General features: G+C 40.7%; 1 protein-coding gene across 1 annotated transcript in view; it reads left to right on the top strand.

The window, feature by feature from the left end:
• The window catches only part of daxx (death-domain associated protein), a 43425-nt gene extending 38455 nt beyond the window's left edge, over positions 1 to 4970 (top strand). The window contains exons 9-11 of the mRNA XM_028801825.2: positions 209 to 887; positions 1155 to 1332; positions 4141 to 4970. Coding sequence (XP_028657658.1) covers positions 209 to 887; positions 1155 to 1332; positions 4141 to 4200 — 917 coding nt within the window. The 3' untranslated portion in view covers positions 4201 to 4970. The remainder of the gene's footprint in view (positions 1 to 208; positions 888 to 1154; positions 1333 to 4140) is intronic.
• Positions 4971 to 19804: the final 14834 nt, after the last annotated feature.

The following is a 19804-nucleotide window of genomic DNA, read 5'->3' on the forward strand; positions in this document are numbered from 1 at the left end:
ATATTAAAAATTATTGTTTAATCACAGGCTAGAACAACCGTGAAATTTACTTTTATATGCAATCCTGGCCTGAGCCATAAAATGTTCTTTAAATAACAATATGTGACTTGTGTATGTCTGCAGCTTCTTTGTGTGACCAATCTTTTATTGATGCAACATGATTTCTTACATCAGGTTTATTATTTTTCTTTTTTCTTTTCCTTTCCAGATGAAGATGGTAAACTTGAGGGAAGTGATACAGATCAGTTTGTAGAATTAGGAATTGAATCCTCGTGTTCTGAAAACGACATGGAAAGTGACAATGAAAAGAAAGAAGAGCAGTTGTTGAAAGTGCCTGATGAGGAGGAAGAGGAGGAGGATGAGGAGGAGATTAGTGAAGAAAGGACTACAGATGATAAAGTCTTAGATAAACCCAGTGTAGTAACGGGAAGTGCATCACACCATTCTGGTTCTAGCCAGCTGGATGAAGAAGGATTAGAAGAAAGTGACATGGCAAAAAATGGTATTGAGAAAAACAGACCTCAAAAAGTTACAGCCTGTTATGAAATGGACAGAAACCAGTCCCCCAGCACTACTTCGGGAGAATCTAATCCTACAGTCACAACTGAACAGAACCATCACAGTTTTTCCACTCAGATATGTGATTCCCCTAAAGCCACTAAAAATAAGATATCCAGTTCCTGCCCATTGCCTTCTGACAATCAAAATCCACACCCTCCTTCACCATCTTCACAATCGGTTTCATTATTTACAACAGCAAGTACATTTTCTTCATCTAGGAAAACTGCAAAAAAAAGGAAAGCGAGTTCTTCTGTAGACTTAATACATACAGAATGCTTAGATATGAATGGCAAAGAGAGCAGGGAGAATAAACCCTTTGTGAGCAGGTATGGATTTTTTTTTTTTTTGCTTTTTTACTCTCATGTATATGATAAATAAGCCTTGGATATAGTTTTTACCATTGTTAGATTTTATATTTTATTGCACTAAGAATTGAACTGATAAAAACGATCTTGTGAACAGTGCTTCCAGGACAGACAGTGACTATGGCGAAGCTGAATTGGACTAACCAGTTTGAAAATGTTATGCTGTATGCTATGTAAAGTCAATTTTTTTTTTTATCTTTGCTATAACTGTTATTCCTTATGTTGCAGTGCTGATGAAGACAGTATCCCTTTGGACATGTATGTCTTTTCAAGTAGCCCACCTGGTCCAGATGACATAAGCCCACTGCATGCTGCAGATACCACACAAGAAGAATGTCCATTTTCCTCATTAGTGACAAGTTCACAGCCAAGTCCTAGCAGCCAGCCTTCCAAGAAAAAGAAGAAGGTATATGAATGAAGATGTTGTGTCACTATTTATTGCCCCCATTAGTGTCTTGCTATAAGAGTAGTCTTCTATGTTTTATGGCACTACTGCATAGCTTCAGCAAAAACAGAGTGAAGCTTTCCAAGATCTTGTCCTAACCAAGATTTCACGCGGTCTTTTTTTTTTTTTGACTTGACAACACTTCATTATACAACCTGTCACCCTTAACTGGTGAATGTAAAGTTCTGACATGTGGTTAATTAGTTTAAAATAACTGAGTGTGTTTACATGTACTTTAACATCCAGTGTTCAGAGAAACCCAGTTTCAGAAATGTAATGTACACACTTACATAGAAAAAGAAAAAGAGAAAGAAAAAAAGAGAAAGCGGGATATTGGCCTCTGAGAAGCTGGGTTAACACACATAGTTTTCTTTGCAAGAAACCCTTTTATTTGGCCATGGAAACCCCTAACCAGGCTATACTTAAGGATTTCTTAGTCTGTGCATATCTATTGCACTACGTTGGCTTCACACTCACATTCAGCTGGCATGGGTAGAAAACGGTGGAAGCATCCACAAAGATGCTTAAAAAATACTCAGGCAATTGCATTATTACTTCTTCTGGATGAAATAGTCTGTCAGTATTTTTTGTTCTTTATTTTTTTTTTGTTCTTTATTTCGCCTTATACAATTTCTTGTATTAGGAATTTGTTAATTTCCGCATACCACTTGGGGTCAGAGCACAGGGTCAGCCATTGTACAGCGCCCCTGGAGCAATTACAGGTTAAGGGTCTTGCTCAAGGGCCCAGCAGAGTAGGATCAGTGACGGGGATTCGAACCGGCAACCTTCTGGATACCAGCACAGGTCTTTAACCTCAGAGTCACCACTCCGCCCTAGGGATTTCAGAAATCCCTAAATTTATGTTGATGACATAAATGTAGAGCACTACACTGAGCAGTAAAATGTTATGAGCAGTGTTGGGGGTAACACATTAAAACAAACGTGTGTTACATAGTTTGATTACTTTTTAATGAAACCAGTAACTTAACATGATATTTGTTTTTCTCAAGTAAAAAAATACTTGTGTTGTTGTTATCCTAGCATCTCTGAGAGTGAGGCAAGAAACACCGGTACACTGCTCCTGTTCAGGGCTCAGTTACATAACCAAAATGAAAAGAATGTGCTGTGTGCAGTGTAGTAACAAATGTGTTGATGTAGTTTGGATGTTATACTGTAGCTATAGATACTGTATGTTGAAACTTTGTGATCAGGTGATGCAGTGGCCAGTGTGCAGACTGCAAATCGTCAAGGGCTCAGGTCGAGGATGTATAAAGAAGATGGATGTTATTTACTTAACAGCACACTAAAAGTATTTGTGAAATGCAAGAAAATGATCGTATTTGGCTTTGCTTCTAGTCACTTACATGATGCTTCATACTGTATACGGGTTTAAGACTTAATAACAAATGCTAGCCAGTGAAATGTGCAATTTTAAATCCGAAAGAAGAAAACGTAACACAAAAGTAATGCGCTATTTATAATTCATTGCATTTTATAATAAGTAACTACTGTATGTAACATTTAGTTACTTTCTCTGTGAGTAATGAGTAATGTAACTAAAGTTACTTTTAAAAGTGGCATTCCCCTCACTGCTCAGGAGACATGTTTGCTAATGAGCTCACTGTGTTTTCTGAAATATCTGAAGTGAAAAATCAAGACCTCATACTTTATATATACAGTAATCCCTCCTCCATCGCGGGGGTTGCGTTCCAGAGCCACCCGCGAAATAAGAAAATCAGCGAAGTAGAAACCATATGTTTATATGGTTATTTTTATATTGTCATGCTTGGGTCACAGATTTGCGCAGAAACACAGGAGGTTGTAGAGATACAGGAACGTTATTCAAACACTGCAAACAAACATTTGTCTCTTTTTCAAAAGTTTAAACTGTGCTCCATGACAAGACAGAGATGACAGTTCAGTCTCACAATTAAAAGAATGCAAACATATCTTCCTCTTCAAAGGAGCAAACAAATCAATAGGGCTGTTTGGCTTGTAAGTATGCGAAGCACCGCGGCACAAAGCTGTTGAAGGTGGCAGCTCACACCCCCTCCGTCAGGAGCAGAGAGAGAGAGACAGATAAAAAAAATCAATACGTGCCCTTTGAGCTTTTAAGTATGCGAAGCACCGTTCAGCATGTCGCTTCACGAAGCAGCTGCACAGAAGGTAGCCAACGTGAAGATAATCTTTCAGCATTTTTAGACGAGCGTCCGTATCGTCTAGGTGTGCGAACAGCCTCCCTGCTCACACCCCCTACGTCAGGATCAGAGAAAGTCAGCGCAAGAGAGACAGAGAAAAGTAAGTTGGGTAGCTTCTCAGCCATCTGCCAATAGCGTCCCTTGTATGAAATCAACTGGGCAAACCAACTGAGGAAGCATGTACCAGAAATTAAAAGACCCATTGTCCGCAGAAATCTGCGAACCAGCAAAAAATCTGCGATATATATTTAAATATGCTTACATATAAAATCCGCGATAGAGTGAAGCCGCGAAAGGCAAAGCGCGATATAGCGAGGGATCACTGTAGTGCATTTAAATAGGATGATTGGACCAGTGCTGTGGTCATGGCCACTTTTACAGAAAGAAGGCAGATTAAGTGACTCCTTGTGGTTTAAACTGAGTCAGTGTTTAACCTTTATAATTCTGTAGTTTCTATTACAATTCTGAAACCGTCAAGCTAAAGCAGTGACTCAAAAGTATGGAGTGAATGTCAAGTAACTTTGTCCTTGAACACCATCTTGTTTTCTAACATGCTGTCATATCTTTTTAGGTGAGTGTTGCCACGCAGTGTGACCCAGAAGAAGTAATTATTCTGTCTGATTCAGAATGACACTCCTGGCTTTACATCTTGATCATGCTGATGCCAGTAGATCTCTACCTGAGCCACAGCCACAAAGCCCACCTCATCAAGAATCTCTTAGCAGGAGCCTGGCCTCTGGTGCTGTGGGCTGGTGTCCTAGAATCCAAAGGTGGTGCTAATAAAGTCTGACCTTGAGAAGATAAATGGACTCATTCAATTGATGGTGCCATTCACTGGACTTGTCTAATCAAGCAGTACTTTTTAAAATATCTGTATATAATCCTGTTTTGTTCCTTTTATGTGCTTTATTTTTTCACATGGTTTCCAGAGAGAGGTTATTGGGATACTAGGCCATTTTCAGCACTTTCTTTTCTTGTTAGCTGAGAGTTGCAGAATATGAAATGTTTTATCTTTCTAAAAAGAGACACTGTTCCCAGACAAGCTACTCTGAAAAAACTGTTATGTCCTACCTTATCACATCTTTTTTCAATTACACAAGACTTTTGTAAACATTATGCCATGGAAGATGTTATATTTCTCATTGGAAAAATAAAATTTGGGGTTTTGGCTTACTTTCTGACAAAAGCCTTGAAATATTTAATTTTTACCTGAGTGTTAAATCATCAAAAATGCCAAAATATTTTCTCTGTACCTTTTGTGAACAAAGTCATTTTAGGTAGATGGAGTGTTTGTTTTTATATAATTTTGTTCAAAAGGGACCTCTGAACAAAATGGAAAAGATGTTTATGTAAGATATTTGTTACCTGAGAAAACAAAAAAAATAAAAGTAATTTTCTGTCTTTGTATGCATCTTTTCATCACTAACACTACGTATGCAGAAGGGCAATGCTTTAGATTTATGTACAGTACTCATTTTTTCAGAGGTCTAAAGCACAGTGTAGCATAGCTCTACTTAATGTTCACTTCTAAAGGGTTGCCTCATTGCTCCTGTACAAGATGATTTTTTAGAAGTAGTCTGTATGCTCCCTTCCTTTCTCCACACATTTAATCATTTCTTGTGTCCTTCTGGACATTATCATCTATTTTGATTGTTGGAAGTCACTAACTCATGTCTGCTTTGGGTAATTGTGAAAGAAAACATTTCTCAACTGTAGCGAACAACAGTCGAAGACCTACAGTACAAATAGCTATCAGAGAATGATTTACTGACATCCAACTGTCAATGTGGAAAACGTTAAACAGCATGTATGGGGTGTTTGCAGCCTTCCTGTAGTTTACAGTTGACACTATAAAAAGCGACATAAGTGAAATGTACCAGTAGTAGTTCTCTCTTGTATGCCTTTTTCAGAGCAATGGTTTTAGTAATCATCAACTACAAAAAGAATTCAAGTGATTTAACACTCAGAGTGTAGTCCTAGTTCTGTGGGGAAAAAAAAATCTGAAGGGCTAAGATGTTACTGTGAGTTGCAGTCTTACAAGACAATCATATACTGTATCAAAAATAGTGCTGAAACCTTCAGAGAGCTGCATTTAGACAATATGCACTCATTGGTCACTTTACTAGCTGCGCCTGTACCACTTAACAGCTAAGTATGTGGCTGCAGCACAAGAGGTGTCTCATTGCTTTTTGGCCAAACATTAGAACAGGCAAGATGCATGATCTAGGTATGTTTTATGGTGCTACCCTACTGGTATTTGTATGCAGTACAGTCACTAGTGTTTGCAGAGAATGTCAATTTATTATTTATATTTATAATGTTAATTAGGGGTCTCAAAGGAGAATGACCAGGCTTGTTCATGGTGCAAGACAGACCACAATAGAGCAACACATGGAACCCTGAAGTGAATGATCTAGAGTAGCAGAAGACCATTCCGAGTTCAAGTCCTGTCAGCGAAGAACTGGAAGGTGAGACTACATGTGTAATAACCAAAGTTAGACTGTAGATTGTTGGGTCAGAATGTGGCATAAACAACATGAGGTGGTTGTATGTATGACTTCTTAAATTTGACTTTTCATAACCAAGACTGTTCAGCTACATTAACATCCTGGTTCAACAGTACAGGCTGGCAGAGGTAGGTCTAATAGTAAGGAGTGTATTCTTGGCACACATTAGAGCTCTCGAGTCCTTTTGAAAGTCACTCGAATGCTATAGCACACCTAAGCATTGTTGCTGACCGTAGCCCCCTCTTCATATCCATCTACTGTTTTTCAGATCAATACTTTCAGTAGAATAATATGCCAAGATGGTTCTTCTCTGCACCATCATAGATCTCAATCTAAAAGTAATATAGAAACCATGTAAAAGTGACACCTTGAATAGTAATAGCCAGATTATTTGTTCTAAGATTACAACCATCTACAGCACTAACTTGGATTGTAGGTTGCACTGTAGGCCATGCGTTTACTGAGTGCAGTTTTCCTGTTCTCCCTGTGTTGGTGTGTGTTTCTCTCTGGGTACTGCAGTTAATGACATGCATGTTAGATGAGTAACTGATTCCAAACTGACCCTGTGTGGGTGTCTGTGAGTGGGCTCTTGATGGACTGGCACCCCACATGCTACTGTTTTCTGCCCTATGTACAGTGCCCACCCCCCATTCTTCATGATCCTGAATTGTATTAAATAGGTTGTAGGATGTCATGTCATGTTAACCAGCAGCTTCCAGCATTTATAAAAGACTAAATAGTTAATGTAGACTATTAATACAAATTTTATAATAATTATATGAGCCTGAGTTAACATAAATGGCTAGTAGGAAAGCAAAAATAAAATTGCTGATCAATAAGAGACTTATTACACCTACAATACTAGAGTATGCTAAATTAATTAAACTACAAAAAACCTTAATATTCCATGTTTAGAGAGATACTCAGACAATAAATCTTACAGACAGGGTTACCAGGTTCCTAAAAAATGTAAAGCCCACAGCTTAAAAATATTAAATTTGGCCAATAAAAGAGCCCAGTGCCTAAGGCAGACAAATGATATACCGGAAAGTGTGTGTTGGGGAGTTTGGAATCTCAGTGTTTGGGTTGGTTAGGTACATAACATCAAAGCCCAAGGGGGGGGTGGGGGGGCTATTGGGTTATTGAATAGAATAAGTGTATACCATCACACAAAAACTGGTACATTTTACAACAGAAGATAACGTTTACTTGTGTGAATAGTAGGGTGAGGGGTGCCAGATGGATGAAAAATATGGTAAAAAAAATTGTTGGTGGAGACTTGGAAAAATAGCCCAAAATACAGTATTTAAAAAAAAAAAAAAAAGTAGCCCAAAAAAACGCAACCTGCAACGGCTCATTTTTTCCCACAGATGACGATCATAAATAGCCCAACTGGACGACAAAACCGCAGACCTGGCAACAGTGCTCATAGGGTCAGTATTGTTTCTGTAAAATTCCTATTTGCACCATGCAACACGTCAAAACTGTCCACTTCCAGGTTTAGTGAGCATACCAATCTTGAAATTCTGTCTTCCTTACCTGAAAAATCTCAGAACACAGAGACCATTCATATACTGTTTCTAAAATCTACAATGCTCTTTAAGATTCTATGATTTTCCACATTAAAAAGAATCACACTTTTTATGGGCTTTTAGTTTATAAGCTCACTAGGGGGCTCCGCCCCCTGCTCGCTTCGCTCGCCAACCCCTGGTGTTGGGAATGACAAAGAGCGCGATGTATGAATGAGATATAGAATGGTGTGACGGTGTAGATGATGCAAATAGAAAGCAAACAATAAAGTGTGTGGCACAGTGTAAAGGTTTATTTGAAAATTTCTTTGTACACGCCGTTTAAGTGTAAAAGGTAATTCCAGCTCAGAACTTGTAAGGTCAATGAAGATGGTTATTGTTGTGATCAGAGTCAAGTTTGTCAGAGCTTAGAAAGAGTTGTGTCTCTCCAGGAAGTAATGGAATGACTTGGGTATTTATGTTTTGCACATTAATATTTTTTGGACCTGATATAGTGCGTTGTGTTAAAAGGGGCATTTGGTCTAATGAGATTGCTGTTCCAAATCTCTCTGTAACTAAGTTGTCGCAGATAAAGGCTTGAGGAATTGTAATAATATATGGCTGAAGTCCATCTGTATTGGTGAGTGTACCATCTCTCAGTTGTAATAAGCAATTGTTATGATTTGGTTCTGGACATTGTATCTTTTTTACTAACTGTATCTTTTGAAAGCAATGCCAATTGTCTGCGTATTTTAAGGTGCACTGAACAATAGCTGAGTGCAAGGCATCTGGAAGAATAGCTAAGCACTGTCTAAAATCTCCTCCTCATAAAAGTACCTTTCATCCAAATCGAATATTATTATTCATAAACGTTTGTAGAAGTTTATGAATGGTGTTGAGTAAGTGACTTCATGCCATTGTACATTCATCAATAATTAACATTTTTTCAAGACGGATGTCATGTGCAGTGCCACTGTTAATGTTCATAGTGGATACCGATTTGTAGGATCTAATGCAGTTGATAAAGATTTCACTTTCAGGTACATCGTTAGTTAGAAGCTTTTGTAGATATTCAGTATATGAATGTAAAGAAGGCAGTCTAATTTGACCCTTTTGACAACAACGTGTAAATGTATTACTTGTATTGCCAGTTGTTTCTTCAGGGAAGTGAACTGAATGACAATGATTGCAAATGACATTCATTAATCCGAATGAATTTTCCTGGTGTATATTTTTCTTGTGCCGTTTGAGAGGCGCGTTGTTGCATGTGTAGTATTTGGGACGTGTTGTTTTGGAGCTGTAATCGATTTGCCTGTGCTGTGTGAAAAGCCTGTTGTAGCCTTCCTTGCCGTTAACGTATGTCTGAGACGGGAGGTGTTTCGTTTTGAATCCGTGACTGTTGCGATGCAGCACTTTGATTGATAGTTTGCGTCATGTGGATCTAGGATGTAGATTTGTGCATATTTGCGTTGTTGATTTGTTTCAGGGTGCACTGTTCCAATGCAATTCAGTATTTGTGCACATATGCGAAAGTAGTATGGGCCATTGCCTTTTGGTGGCCTGATATTTACTCCGTTAGATGCAAAAGCAAATGAACTATTGTAGGATCTAATGCAGTTCATAAAGTTTTTACTTTTAGGTACATCGTTAGTTAGAAGCTGTAGTTGAGCTTTGCGTTTTTGGAGTCGAGACATTTTTTCTTTTAGAAATATGGATGCGGTTGAACGGTTAATAGTGCCTTATTGTAATGAGATCCACCTATGCTGCATAGCCGTCTATTTTGTTGTTTCTTTCGTTTTCGTGTGTTTGTTCCTGTTATCCTTTCCTTTTCGTTTTGTACCCGTGACCATGTATTCATGACTTGTTTCTTTCTCAGCATGCGAAATATGGATAAGTAATAAGGAGGATCGCAGTCACTGTTAATATGTTTCCTTTTCTGCAGTTGAACGGTTAATAGTGCTTTATTGTAAGGAGATCCACCAATGCTGACACCTATGCTGTCTAGTGTGAAGGTGTTGACGTTCACTTTAGAATATGTGGCTTTGGGTGTCACTTCTTATGGATGTGTGTGTGGGTGGGGGTTGAGGATTGTTGTCGCGCGAGCGTCTTCTTTCTTTTTGTGTTCCTGTGTCTTGTTGAATCCCCCTCTTTGTGTGTGTCCCGTCCCTTGCTTGTAGGGTCTGTGGGGTGGTTTTGTGTTCTTTTTTTTGTGTTCTATGGGCTTGTTGAATCCCCCTCTTGGTGTGTGTCCCGTCCGTTGCTTGTAGGGTCTGTGGGGGTGGTTTTGTTGTGTTCTTTTTTTTGTGTTCCATGGGCTTGTTGAATCCCCCTCTTGGTGTGTGTCCTGTCCGCTGCCTGTAGGGGTTGGGGGGTTGCCTTGCTGTTGTGCGCGAGCCTCTTTTTTTTTTTTTGGGGTCTAGTTTCGTGTGCAATATGTTTCGTGCTTTGCCTGCATTTGACTACTTTTTTATGTGCCTTTTCCTTTTTTCGGTGCTCCTTGCGCGTCATTTCTCCTTTTTTGTCTTTTTTCTGTGCTCACTCCTTTTTTCTGTGGTCTTGTCCGTCTGTAGCGGCCCCTCATCCGCCTCTCGCGGCCTCTTTTGTCCCCCTCTCGCGGCTCCTCATCCGCCTCTCGCGGACTGTTTTTGCGCCTGCGCAGTACGTCTTTTTGCAGCTACGGCCCATGGCCGGATGTGCCTGCGTCCATCATCCGGTTTAGCATTCTCGGTTAGATAGATAGATGTTTAGTCTTGTAGTATGCCTTCTGTTGTGTGTGCCCTTCTGTCACATTCTGCCGTGTTCACCACATATTTCTTTTTGGGGGGGGCGGGGGTCCACAAGAGTCCACAAGACTGCGATCTCACTGCTTGTTGCATTTCTTCGTTGTCATGCTTCAGCTGACAGTTCACAACCGTGGTAAGTTGCCAAATCTTGGATAAGCAAGCCTGCATTATCTGACCTGTCATGTAAACATCCATCCATCCATTTTCCAACCCGCTGAATCCAAACACACGGGAAACAAACCCCGGGCAGGGCGCCAGCCCACCGCAGGGCATGTAAACATTATTTACCTATTTTACTGATGTGATAATTTACAAGATTTCCCTGTTCATAACCCCTGTTCAAAAGTCTGCAGCTGGCACTCCAATTTACATTTTCATCTCTTGAATTTGCTGCACATTCTAGGAAGGAGAAGCAGCTGATATGGTTAGCTCATTTCATGATGTGATATGAGTTATACACACAATCAGAGACTGTGACGCTTCTGGCTACAGGCATGCTTTATATAACTGTAACCTTGACCCTCAGTGTTAGCCATTGTCATGACAGTGCCATGGCCAGGGACCTCATTTCTACCAATCTGCAATTACAGATCTTTCCATTCTCCTCATTTTCTAACCTGTTTATCCAGGTTTAAAAATGAATGGTTGCCCACCTTGCTCTTTAAGCATCGGGCACAAGGCAGCATCCAGTCAAGGACGAGGTGCTGTTCGAACACAATATGTATGTGCATACACTCCCATACTTTCTCGTATGAGGTAAGGTGCTACTGTAATTCACATGTCTTTAGGATGAGGAAGGAAAACCCATTCAGACATGCAACCACCACACTAACAGTGCCTGGCAGGGATTCAGAACAAGGAGTTTTTTTAACTCCTGGCTAAGTTATTAGAGTTGTCACATTTTCCATGTCATTGCGAGTCACCCACCATGTATTCAGTACTGTAAAGTCAAGAAGGGAAGATATAAAATAATGGAACATTTATTGAAAATTAAATACAAACAGCAGATCACAAAGTAAACCAAGCACTCTGTTGTCACTTTCTATCACTTTCTGCCTCACAGCCTTCCCTCCTTCATCCCCCTCTGAGCCGTCTGCTCAAACTCTCTATCTGACTTGACACTCCTCCGCAAATCCTCTCTTGGGGTCACTTCTGTGCTTGGCTACATGGACATCAGGCAAGAGCCCCCTTTAACAGCCCCAGTGTTCCCAGATCAATGAAGAATACAACCATCAAACATAAACTTAATGGAAATAAATACAATTTAGCAATGAGCATAATACTTATATGGTGAAGCATTAGATCAAACATGTTAGTCATAAAAATTAAACCAACATTTATTTGCACTTGATTGATAATTGATGCAAATGCCAACTGCTCATCCTTTTAATTTAAGTCTGTGAATGTTTATTAAAATGAAATGTATTTAGAAGATTAATGAAAGAGTATTTGGATAGGTCACTTGTTATCCTTGCACTCTTCAGTTTGTAACCTGATGGCAACAACTGAAGTTGAGAATACAGTGGGTGACTCCTGTCTGACAAAACTCACCATGCTTTCCTTGACACTTGCTCATGAAACAGGTCTGTGAGATTGAACTGTTGACACCTTACTATTTTATTGCTCCAATTTAATTTATTCCGTGTTTGTTGATGACTTTAAAGTTTCCTAATCGGGGGGTATTTTCCGTACGTCGCTTAAATCATCTGAGATCAGATGCCTGATCTTGGATGAGTTAATGCCGGTGACACTCATCCGGGATAGGTCGGTTTTTCAAATGCAGCCGTGTAGTAGATTAGTTTAGCTGGATCTAATCATCCGAGATGAATGCGCGCGCCCGCGCTGAGTGAAAAGCCCATATATATTGAGTCTAGAAAACATGATCAGCAAGTCTTTGATAGGCTGTAACAAAATGACGAAAGAACGGGCGCATTTTTTTTTTCTTCACACAAGCGGAGCAAGACCTTTTATTCAAAGAACATGAAGAATTTCAAGATTTAATATGCAAAAGGGGTAACACTGCAAAAGCAGCCCAAACCAGAAAAGACGGCTGGCAAAAAGTGGTCGACAAATTAAACGCGTGTGCATTGTACTTAGTGAAAGCAGCGTTTCATTCCTATGTATCAGATTAATTATTATTTAATATGTCATAATTCCCGATCAAACGTGAGCACAAGGAGAACATGAGAACAAGTTAAAGTGAAGTACAAGAATATACTTCAAACAGGTAAATATTGGTATATAACTATTTAAAGAATTGTTGACATAAAGAATCATATATAATGTAAAGAACTTTAATTTTAAAGCTAATAAGAAGGCAGACAAGCAAAAAACAGGTGTAGGTCCACGCGGTCCAGACCTAACCCCTGCAGAAGAGTTGGCTCTCCAGCAAAATGCCCATCGCCCTGTTTCTGAGGGCATTCCAGGGGGAAGCTCCTCCTCAGAACCAGTGGCAGGATGCAGTGGTCACTTCATTTCAGGTAAAGGATGGTCATTACATATATTTGTCCTCAATGTGTGCCATAGGTATGTTCCATAGCCCTCTTTTTTTGTTGGGTCAGTTGCAGGGAATGTCATTTTCACATAAAAGGTCTTACTCCGCTTGTGTGGAAAAAAATGTGCCCATTCTTTCATCATTTTGTTACAGCCTATCAAAGACTTGCTGATCATGTTTTCTAGACTCAATATATATGGGCTTTTCAATCAGCGCGGGCACGCGCATTCATCTCGGATGATTAGATCCAGCTAAACTAATCTACCACACGGCTGCGTTTGAAAAACCGACTTATCTCGGATGAGTTTCACTGGCATTGACTCATCCAAGATGAGGTATCTGATCTCGGATGATTTAAGCGACATATGGAAAATACCCCCCCAGTTCTATCCACTCAGTTCTTCCAAAACAACATCAAGTCCTTAATGTCCTACTGTCTATAATGCTGGAAAGGGGTGTGTGGTGCTCCCGATATCTATGCAAAGGGACGAAGGTCCAAGTCTTTAGAGTCCTGGTGCTTCCTGTCTTACTATATGGTTGTGAGACATGGACGCTATCCAGTGACCTGAGATGAAGACTGGACTTCTTTGGTACTGTGTCTCTCTGGAAAATCCTTGGGTACCATTGGTTTGACTTTGTGTCGAATGAGCGGCTGCTCATGGAGTCCCGAATGAGGCACATTACCTGCATTGTGAGGAAGCATCAGTTACTGCACTACAGCCATGTGGCGTGTTTCCCCGAGGGTGATCCGGCTCATAAGATCCTCATTGTTGGGGACCCAAGTGGCTGGACCAGGCCAAGGGGTCGCCCACATAACGCCTGGCTGCGGCAGATACAGGGTCATTTCCGGAAGGTAGGACTGGACCACATGTCTGCCTGGGGGGTTGCCAACCGGGATCCCAAGCTGTTTCGACATGTAGTGGGTGCTCCCCAACTTGACTTGACTTGTCTATAACACTACTTGTTAGCTTTTTTCATGTGTCTATCGTTCTATGTGTAACAAAAAACTTCCTAATGTTTATGCAAAGTTTACCCTTAAGAAATTATCCAGGACTGAAATAACCATTAAGTAAAATAAGCACATGCTAAGGGAATCAAGGGAAGGGGGACCCCACAGAAATTTTCCATTGGTGGATTCACCATGAACCATATGGTGCAAAACTGGTGCAACTGGACCAGGTTCCCAAAAAAGAGGCTTCTATATTAAAAGAAGAAATGACATACATATATATATATATATATATACACAGGAGAAAGTAGGGTGAAATGACACCTTTTATTGGCTAACTAAATAGATTACAATTGCAAGCTTTTGAGGCAGCTAAGACCCCTTCATCAGGCAAGGTGTTTACACCTTGTTACATCTTGCCTGATGAAGAGGCCTTAGCTGCCTCGAAAGCTTGCATTTGTTAGCCAATAAAAGGTATAATTTCACCCTACTTTCTCCTGTATCAATCTATGGCTAACACGGTACAACACTCTACTGCTATACATATATATATATATATATACAGTGGTGTGAAAAACTATTTGCCCCCTTCCTGATTTCTTATTCTTTTGCATGTTTGTCACACAAAATGTTTCTGATCATCAAACACATTTAACCATTAGTCAAATATAACACAAGTAAACACAAAATGCAGTTTTTAAATGATGGTTTTTATTATTTAGGGAGAAAAAAAATCCAAACCTACATGGCCCTGTGTGAAAAAGTAATTGCCCCCTTGTTAAAAAATAACCTAACTGTGGTGTATCACACCTAAGTTCAATTTCCGTAGCCACCCCCAGGCCTGATTACTGCCACACCTGTTTCAATCAAGAAATCACTTAAATAGGAGCTGCCTGACACAGAGAAGTAGACCAAAAGCACCTCAAAAGCTAGACATCATGCCAAGATCCAAAGAAATTCAGGAACAAATGAGAACAGAAGTAATTGAGATCTATCAGTCTGGTAAAGGTTATAAAGCCATTTCTAAAGCTTTGGGACTCCAGCGAACCACAGTGAGAGCCATTATCCACAAATGGCAAAAACATGGAACAGTGGTGAACCTTCCCAGGAGTGGCCGGCCGACCAAAATTACCCCAAGAGCGCAGAGACGACTCATCCGAGAGGTCACAAAAGACCCCAGGACAACGTCTAAAGAACTGCAGGCCTCACTTGCCTCAATTAAGGTCAGTGTTCACGACTCCACCATAAGAAAGAGACTGGGCAAAAACGGCCTGCATGGCAGATTTCCAAGACGCAAACCACTGTTAAGCAAAAAGAACATTAGGGCTCGTCTCAATTTTGCTAAGAAACATCTCAATGATTGCCAAGACTTTTGGGAAAATACCTTGTGGACTGATGAGACAAAAGTTGAACTTTTTGGAAGGCAAATGTCCCGTTACATCTGGCGTAAAAGGAACACAGCATTTCAGAAGAACATCATACCAACAGTAAAATATGGTGGTGGTAGTGTGATGGTCTGGGGTTGTTTTGCTGCTTCAGGATCTGGAAGGCTTGCTGTGATAGATGGAACCATGAATTCTACTGTCTACCAAAAAATCCTGAAGGAGAATGTCCGGCCATCTGTTCCTCAACTCAAGCTGAAGCGATCTTGGGTGCTGCAACAGGACAATGACCCAAAACACACCAGCAAATCCACCTCTGAATGGCTGAAAAAAAAACAAAATGAAGACTTTGGAGTGGCCTAGTCAAAGTCCTGACCTGAATCCAATTGAGATGCTATGGCATGACCTTAAAAAGGCGGTTCATGCTAGAAAACCCTCAAATAAAGCTGAATTACAACAATTTTGCAAAGATGAGTGGGCCAAAATTCCTCCAGAGCGCTGTAAAAGACTCATTGCAAGTTATCGCAAACGCTTGATTGCAGTTATTGCTGCTAAGGGTGGCCCAACCAGTTATTAGGTTCAGGGGGCAATTACTTTTTCACATAGGGCCATGTAGGTTTGGATTTTTTTTTCTCCCTAAATAATAAAAACCACCATTTACAAACTGCATTTTGTGTTTACTTGTGTTATATTTGACTAATGGTTAAATGTGTTTGATGATCAGAAACATTTTGTGTGACAAACATGCAAAAGAATAAGAAATCAGGAAGGGGGCAAATAGTTTTTCACACCACTGTATATACAGTAATAAAAATAGCAATAATAGAGGTTAATGATATATATGAATCTTTGGATCATGACAGAATTTGAATCTGGTAACTGCTACACAGTCCACCGAGGCTCACATGATCGTTCTTGTCTTGGTCATGCCGGCTGTCCCATTCAATCATCTACTGAGAGTGAGTGCAGCTCATATATATGGGAGCACCAAAATCTTTTAAGTGCTTAGGGCATCTAAAGGTCTTAATCTGTCCTTGATTATGTCCTCGAGTTCTTTATGAACTCTTTAAAATAACAGTCTCAATCCACTGTACTGATTAGTTTCATCATTTTAAACACTTCAATCATGTCTCCTCATAATCCCCTTTCGTTTAAGCTGAAAAGGTTCTACTTATAGCTCATTCAATGCAGCCCTGGAATCAGCCTAGTCACTCTTCTCTGGACTTTTTCTAGTACTTCTGTGGTGAGGCATCACCAGTGTGTTATAAAGCTTAAGCATAACCTCCTTGGACTTGTACTCCGCACATCATGTTATATACCTAGACATTCTGTTAGCCTTCTTAATGGCTTCTGAACACTCTTTGATGGTGATGAGTCCACTATGACTCCTAAACCCTTCTCATAAGAAGTGCTTTCAATTTTCAGACATCCCATTGTGTTTTGAAACCTACCATTTTTATTTCCTATGTGTAATACTTTACATTTTCTTAAATTAAATTTCATCTGCCACAAATCTGCCCAAGCCTGTATACTATTCTAATAACTCTGTAATGAGTCACCGGATTCAAGATTATACTCCAGTCCATCTAGCTTGTTACTTATATTCCTATATAGATCATTTCTATATATTAAAAATAGGAGCAGCCCTAGCACTGCCCCCTGTGGGACACCACTTTTAACATCCACCAATTCTGATTCCTTCCTATGTGCTGCTCAATCTTAACAATTTCTTCTATTAATTTACCTATGATGTACCTTAAGCTAAATGGCCTATAATTACCTGGATCTGCCTGATCACCCTTTTTATATAACTGGATAATATTAGCAATTTTCCAGTCCTTAGAAACTTCCCCAGTGCACAGTGACTTTCGAAAAATATGCGTTAAGGGTTTAGATAAGTATTCGCTAACCTCCTTAAGCACTTGAGGACAAGTATTATGTGGTTCTGGTGATTTGTTACATTTCAGTTTATTTAATTTAGACAGTACTTTTCTCTCTACAATTTCAAAATCATTCAGTATGTCATTCACTGTTACTAATGGGAGGCTATCTACTTCCTCACCCATTAATTCTTCAAAAGAATTGAAAGTGTACAGCATTTCCCATTTCGCTGTCTGTATATTTGTATTTTCTCTTACTATTCCTGATAGGCTTCACCTCCTTCTTGACTGTTCTTTTAATACTGAAATACTGAAATGATCTCTTCTAAATTGGCCCTAGTGTGTGCTTGGTGTGTGGGTGTGTTTGTGTGTGTCCTGCGGTGGGTTGGCACCCTGCCCGGGATTGGTTCCCTGCCTTGTGCCCTGTGTTGGCTGGGATTGGCTCCAGCAGACCCCCGTGACCCTGTGTTCGGATTCAGCGGGTTGGAAAATGGATGGATGGATGGATGAAATGATCTCTTCTGGTTGTCTTTTGCCTTATCTGCAATATATCTCTCAAACTGCCTATTATCTTCCCTAATGTCCTTCTTGATGCATACTGTTATGCCTTCATCTTCTTCTTCTTCTTTCGGCTGCTCCTGTTAGGGGTTGCCACAGCGGATCATCTTCTTCCATATCTTTCTGCCCTCTGCATCTTGTTCTGTTACACCCATCACCTGCATGTCCTCTCTCACCACATTCATAAACCTTCTCTTAGGCCTTCCTCTTTTCCTCTTCCCTTGCAGCTCTATCCTTAGCATCCTTCTCCCAATATACCCAGCATCTCTCCTCTGCACATGTCCAAACCAACGCAATCTCGCCTCTCTGACTTTGTCTCCCAACCGTCCAACTTGAGCTGACCCTCTAATGTACTAATTTCTAATCCTATCCATCCTCGTCACACCCAGTGCAAATCTTAGCATCTTTAACTCTGCTAACTCCAGCTCTGTCTCCTGCTTTCTGGTCAGTGCCACCGTCTCCAACCCATATAACATAGCTGGTCTCACTACCGTCCTGTAACCCTTTCACTTTTGCTGATACCCGTCTGTCACAAATTACTCCTGACACTCTTCTCCACCCATTCCACCTTGCCTGCACTCTCTTTTTCTCCTCTCTTCCACAATCCCCATTACTCTGTATTTTTGACTCAAGTATTTAAACTCATCCACCTTCACCAACTCTACTCCCTGCAGCCTCACTATTCCACTGACCTCCCTCTCATTTACACACATATATTCTGTCTTGTTCCTACTGGCGTTCATTACTCTCCTCTCTAGAGCATATCTCCAACTTTCCAGGGTCTCCTCAACCTGCTCCCTACTATCGCTACAGATCACAGTGTCATCAGCAAACATCATAGTCCACGGGGACTCCTGTCTAATCTCATCTGTCAACCTATCCATCACCATTGCAAATAAGAAAGGGCTCAGAGCCGATCCCTGATGTAATCCCACCTCCACCTTGAATGCATCCGTCACTCCTACTGCAGACCTCACCACAGTCACACTTCCCTCTACATATCCTGTACAACTCTTTCGTACTTCTCTGCCACTCCCGACTTCCTCATACAATACCACAGCTCCTCTCGAGGCACCCTGTCATATGCTTTCTCCAGGTCCACAAAGACGCAATGCAACTCCTTCTGGCCTTCTCTAAACTTCTCCGTCAACATCCTCAGAGCAAACATTGCATCTGTGGTGCTCTTTCTTGGCATGAAACCATACTGCTGCTCACTAATCATCACCTCACTTCTTAACCAAGCTTCCACTACTCTTTCCCATAACTTCAGGCTGTGGCTCATCAATTTTATTCCCCTGTAGTTACTGCAGTCCTGCACATCCCCCTTATTCTTAAATATTCTTAAATATCGGCACCAGTACACTTCTTCTCCACTCCTCAGGCATCTTCTCACTTTCTAAGATTCCATTAAACAATCTGGTTAAAAACTCCACTGCCATCGCTCCTAAACACCTCCATTCTTCCATAGGTATGTCATCTGGACCAACGGCCTTTCCATTTTTCATCCTCTTCATAGCTGTCCTTACTTCCTCCTTGCTAATCCACTGCACTTCCTGATTCGCTATGTCCACATCATCCAACCTCTTCACTCTCTTGTTCTCTTCATTAATCAGCCTCTCAAAGTACTCTTTCCATCTGCTCAACACACTCTCCTCGCTTGTGAGTACGTTTCCATCTTTGTTCTTTATCACCCTAACCTGCTGCACATCTTTCCCAGCTCGGTCCCTCTGTCTAGCCATTTGGTACAGGTCCTTTTCTCCCTCCTTAGTGTCCAACCTCTCATACAACTCATCATACGCCTTTTCTTTAGCCTTCACCACCTCTCTCTTCACCTTATGCCTTATCTCCTTGTACTCTTGTCTACTTTCTGCATCTCTATGACTATCCCACTTCTTCTTTGCCATCCTCTTCCTCTGTATTCTCTCCTGTACTTCCTCATTCCACCACCAGGTTTCCTCCTTCCTCTTTCCAGATGTCACGCCAAGCACCCTTCTTGCTGTCACCCTTACTACATCTGCTGTAGTTTCCCAGCTGTCTGGTAACTCTTCACTGCCACCCAGTGCCTGTCTCACCTCCTCCCTAAACTCAACCTTGCAGTCTTCCTTTTTCAACTTCCACCATTTGATCCTTGGCTCTGCCCTCACTCTCTTCCTCTTCTTGATCTCCAACGTCAT

Source organism: Erpetoichthys calabaricus, chromosome 1 (assembly GCF_900747795.2).
Source record: "Erpetoichthys calabaricus chromosome 1, fErpCal1.3, whole genome shotgun sequence".
In the NCBI taxonomy this organism is placed as follows: domain Eukaryota; kingdom Metazoa; phylum Chordata; class Cladistia; order Polypteriformes; family Polypteridae; genus Erpetoichthys; species Erpetoichthys calabaricus.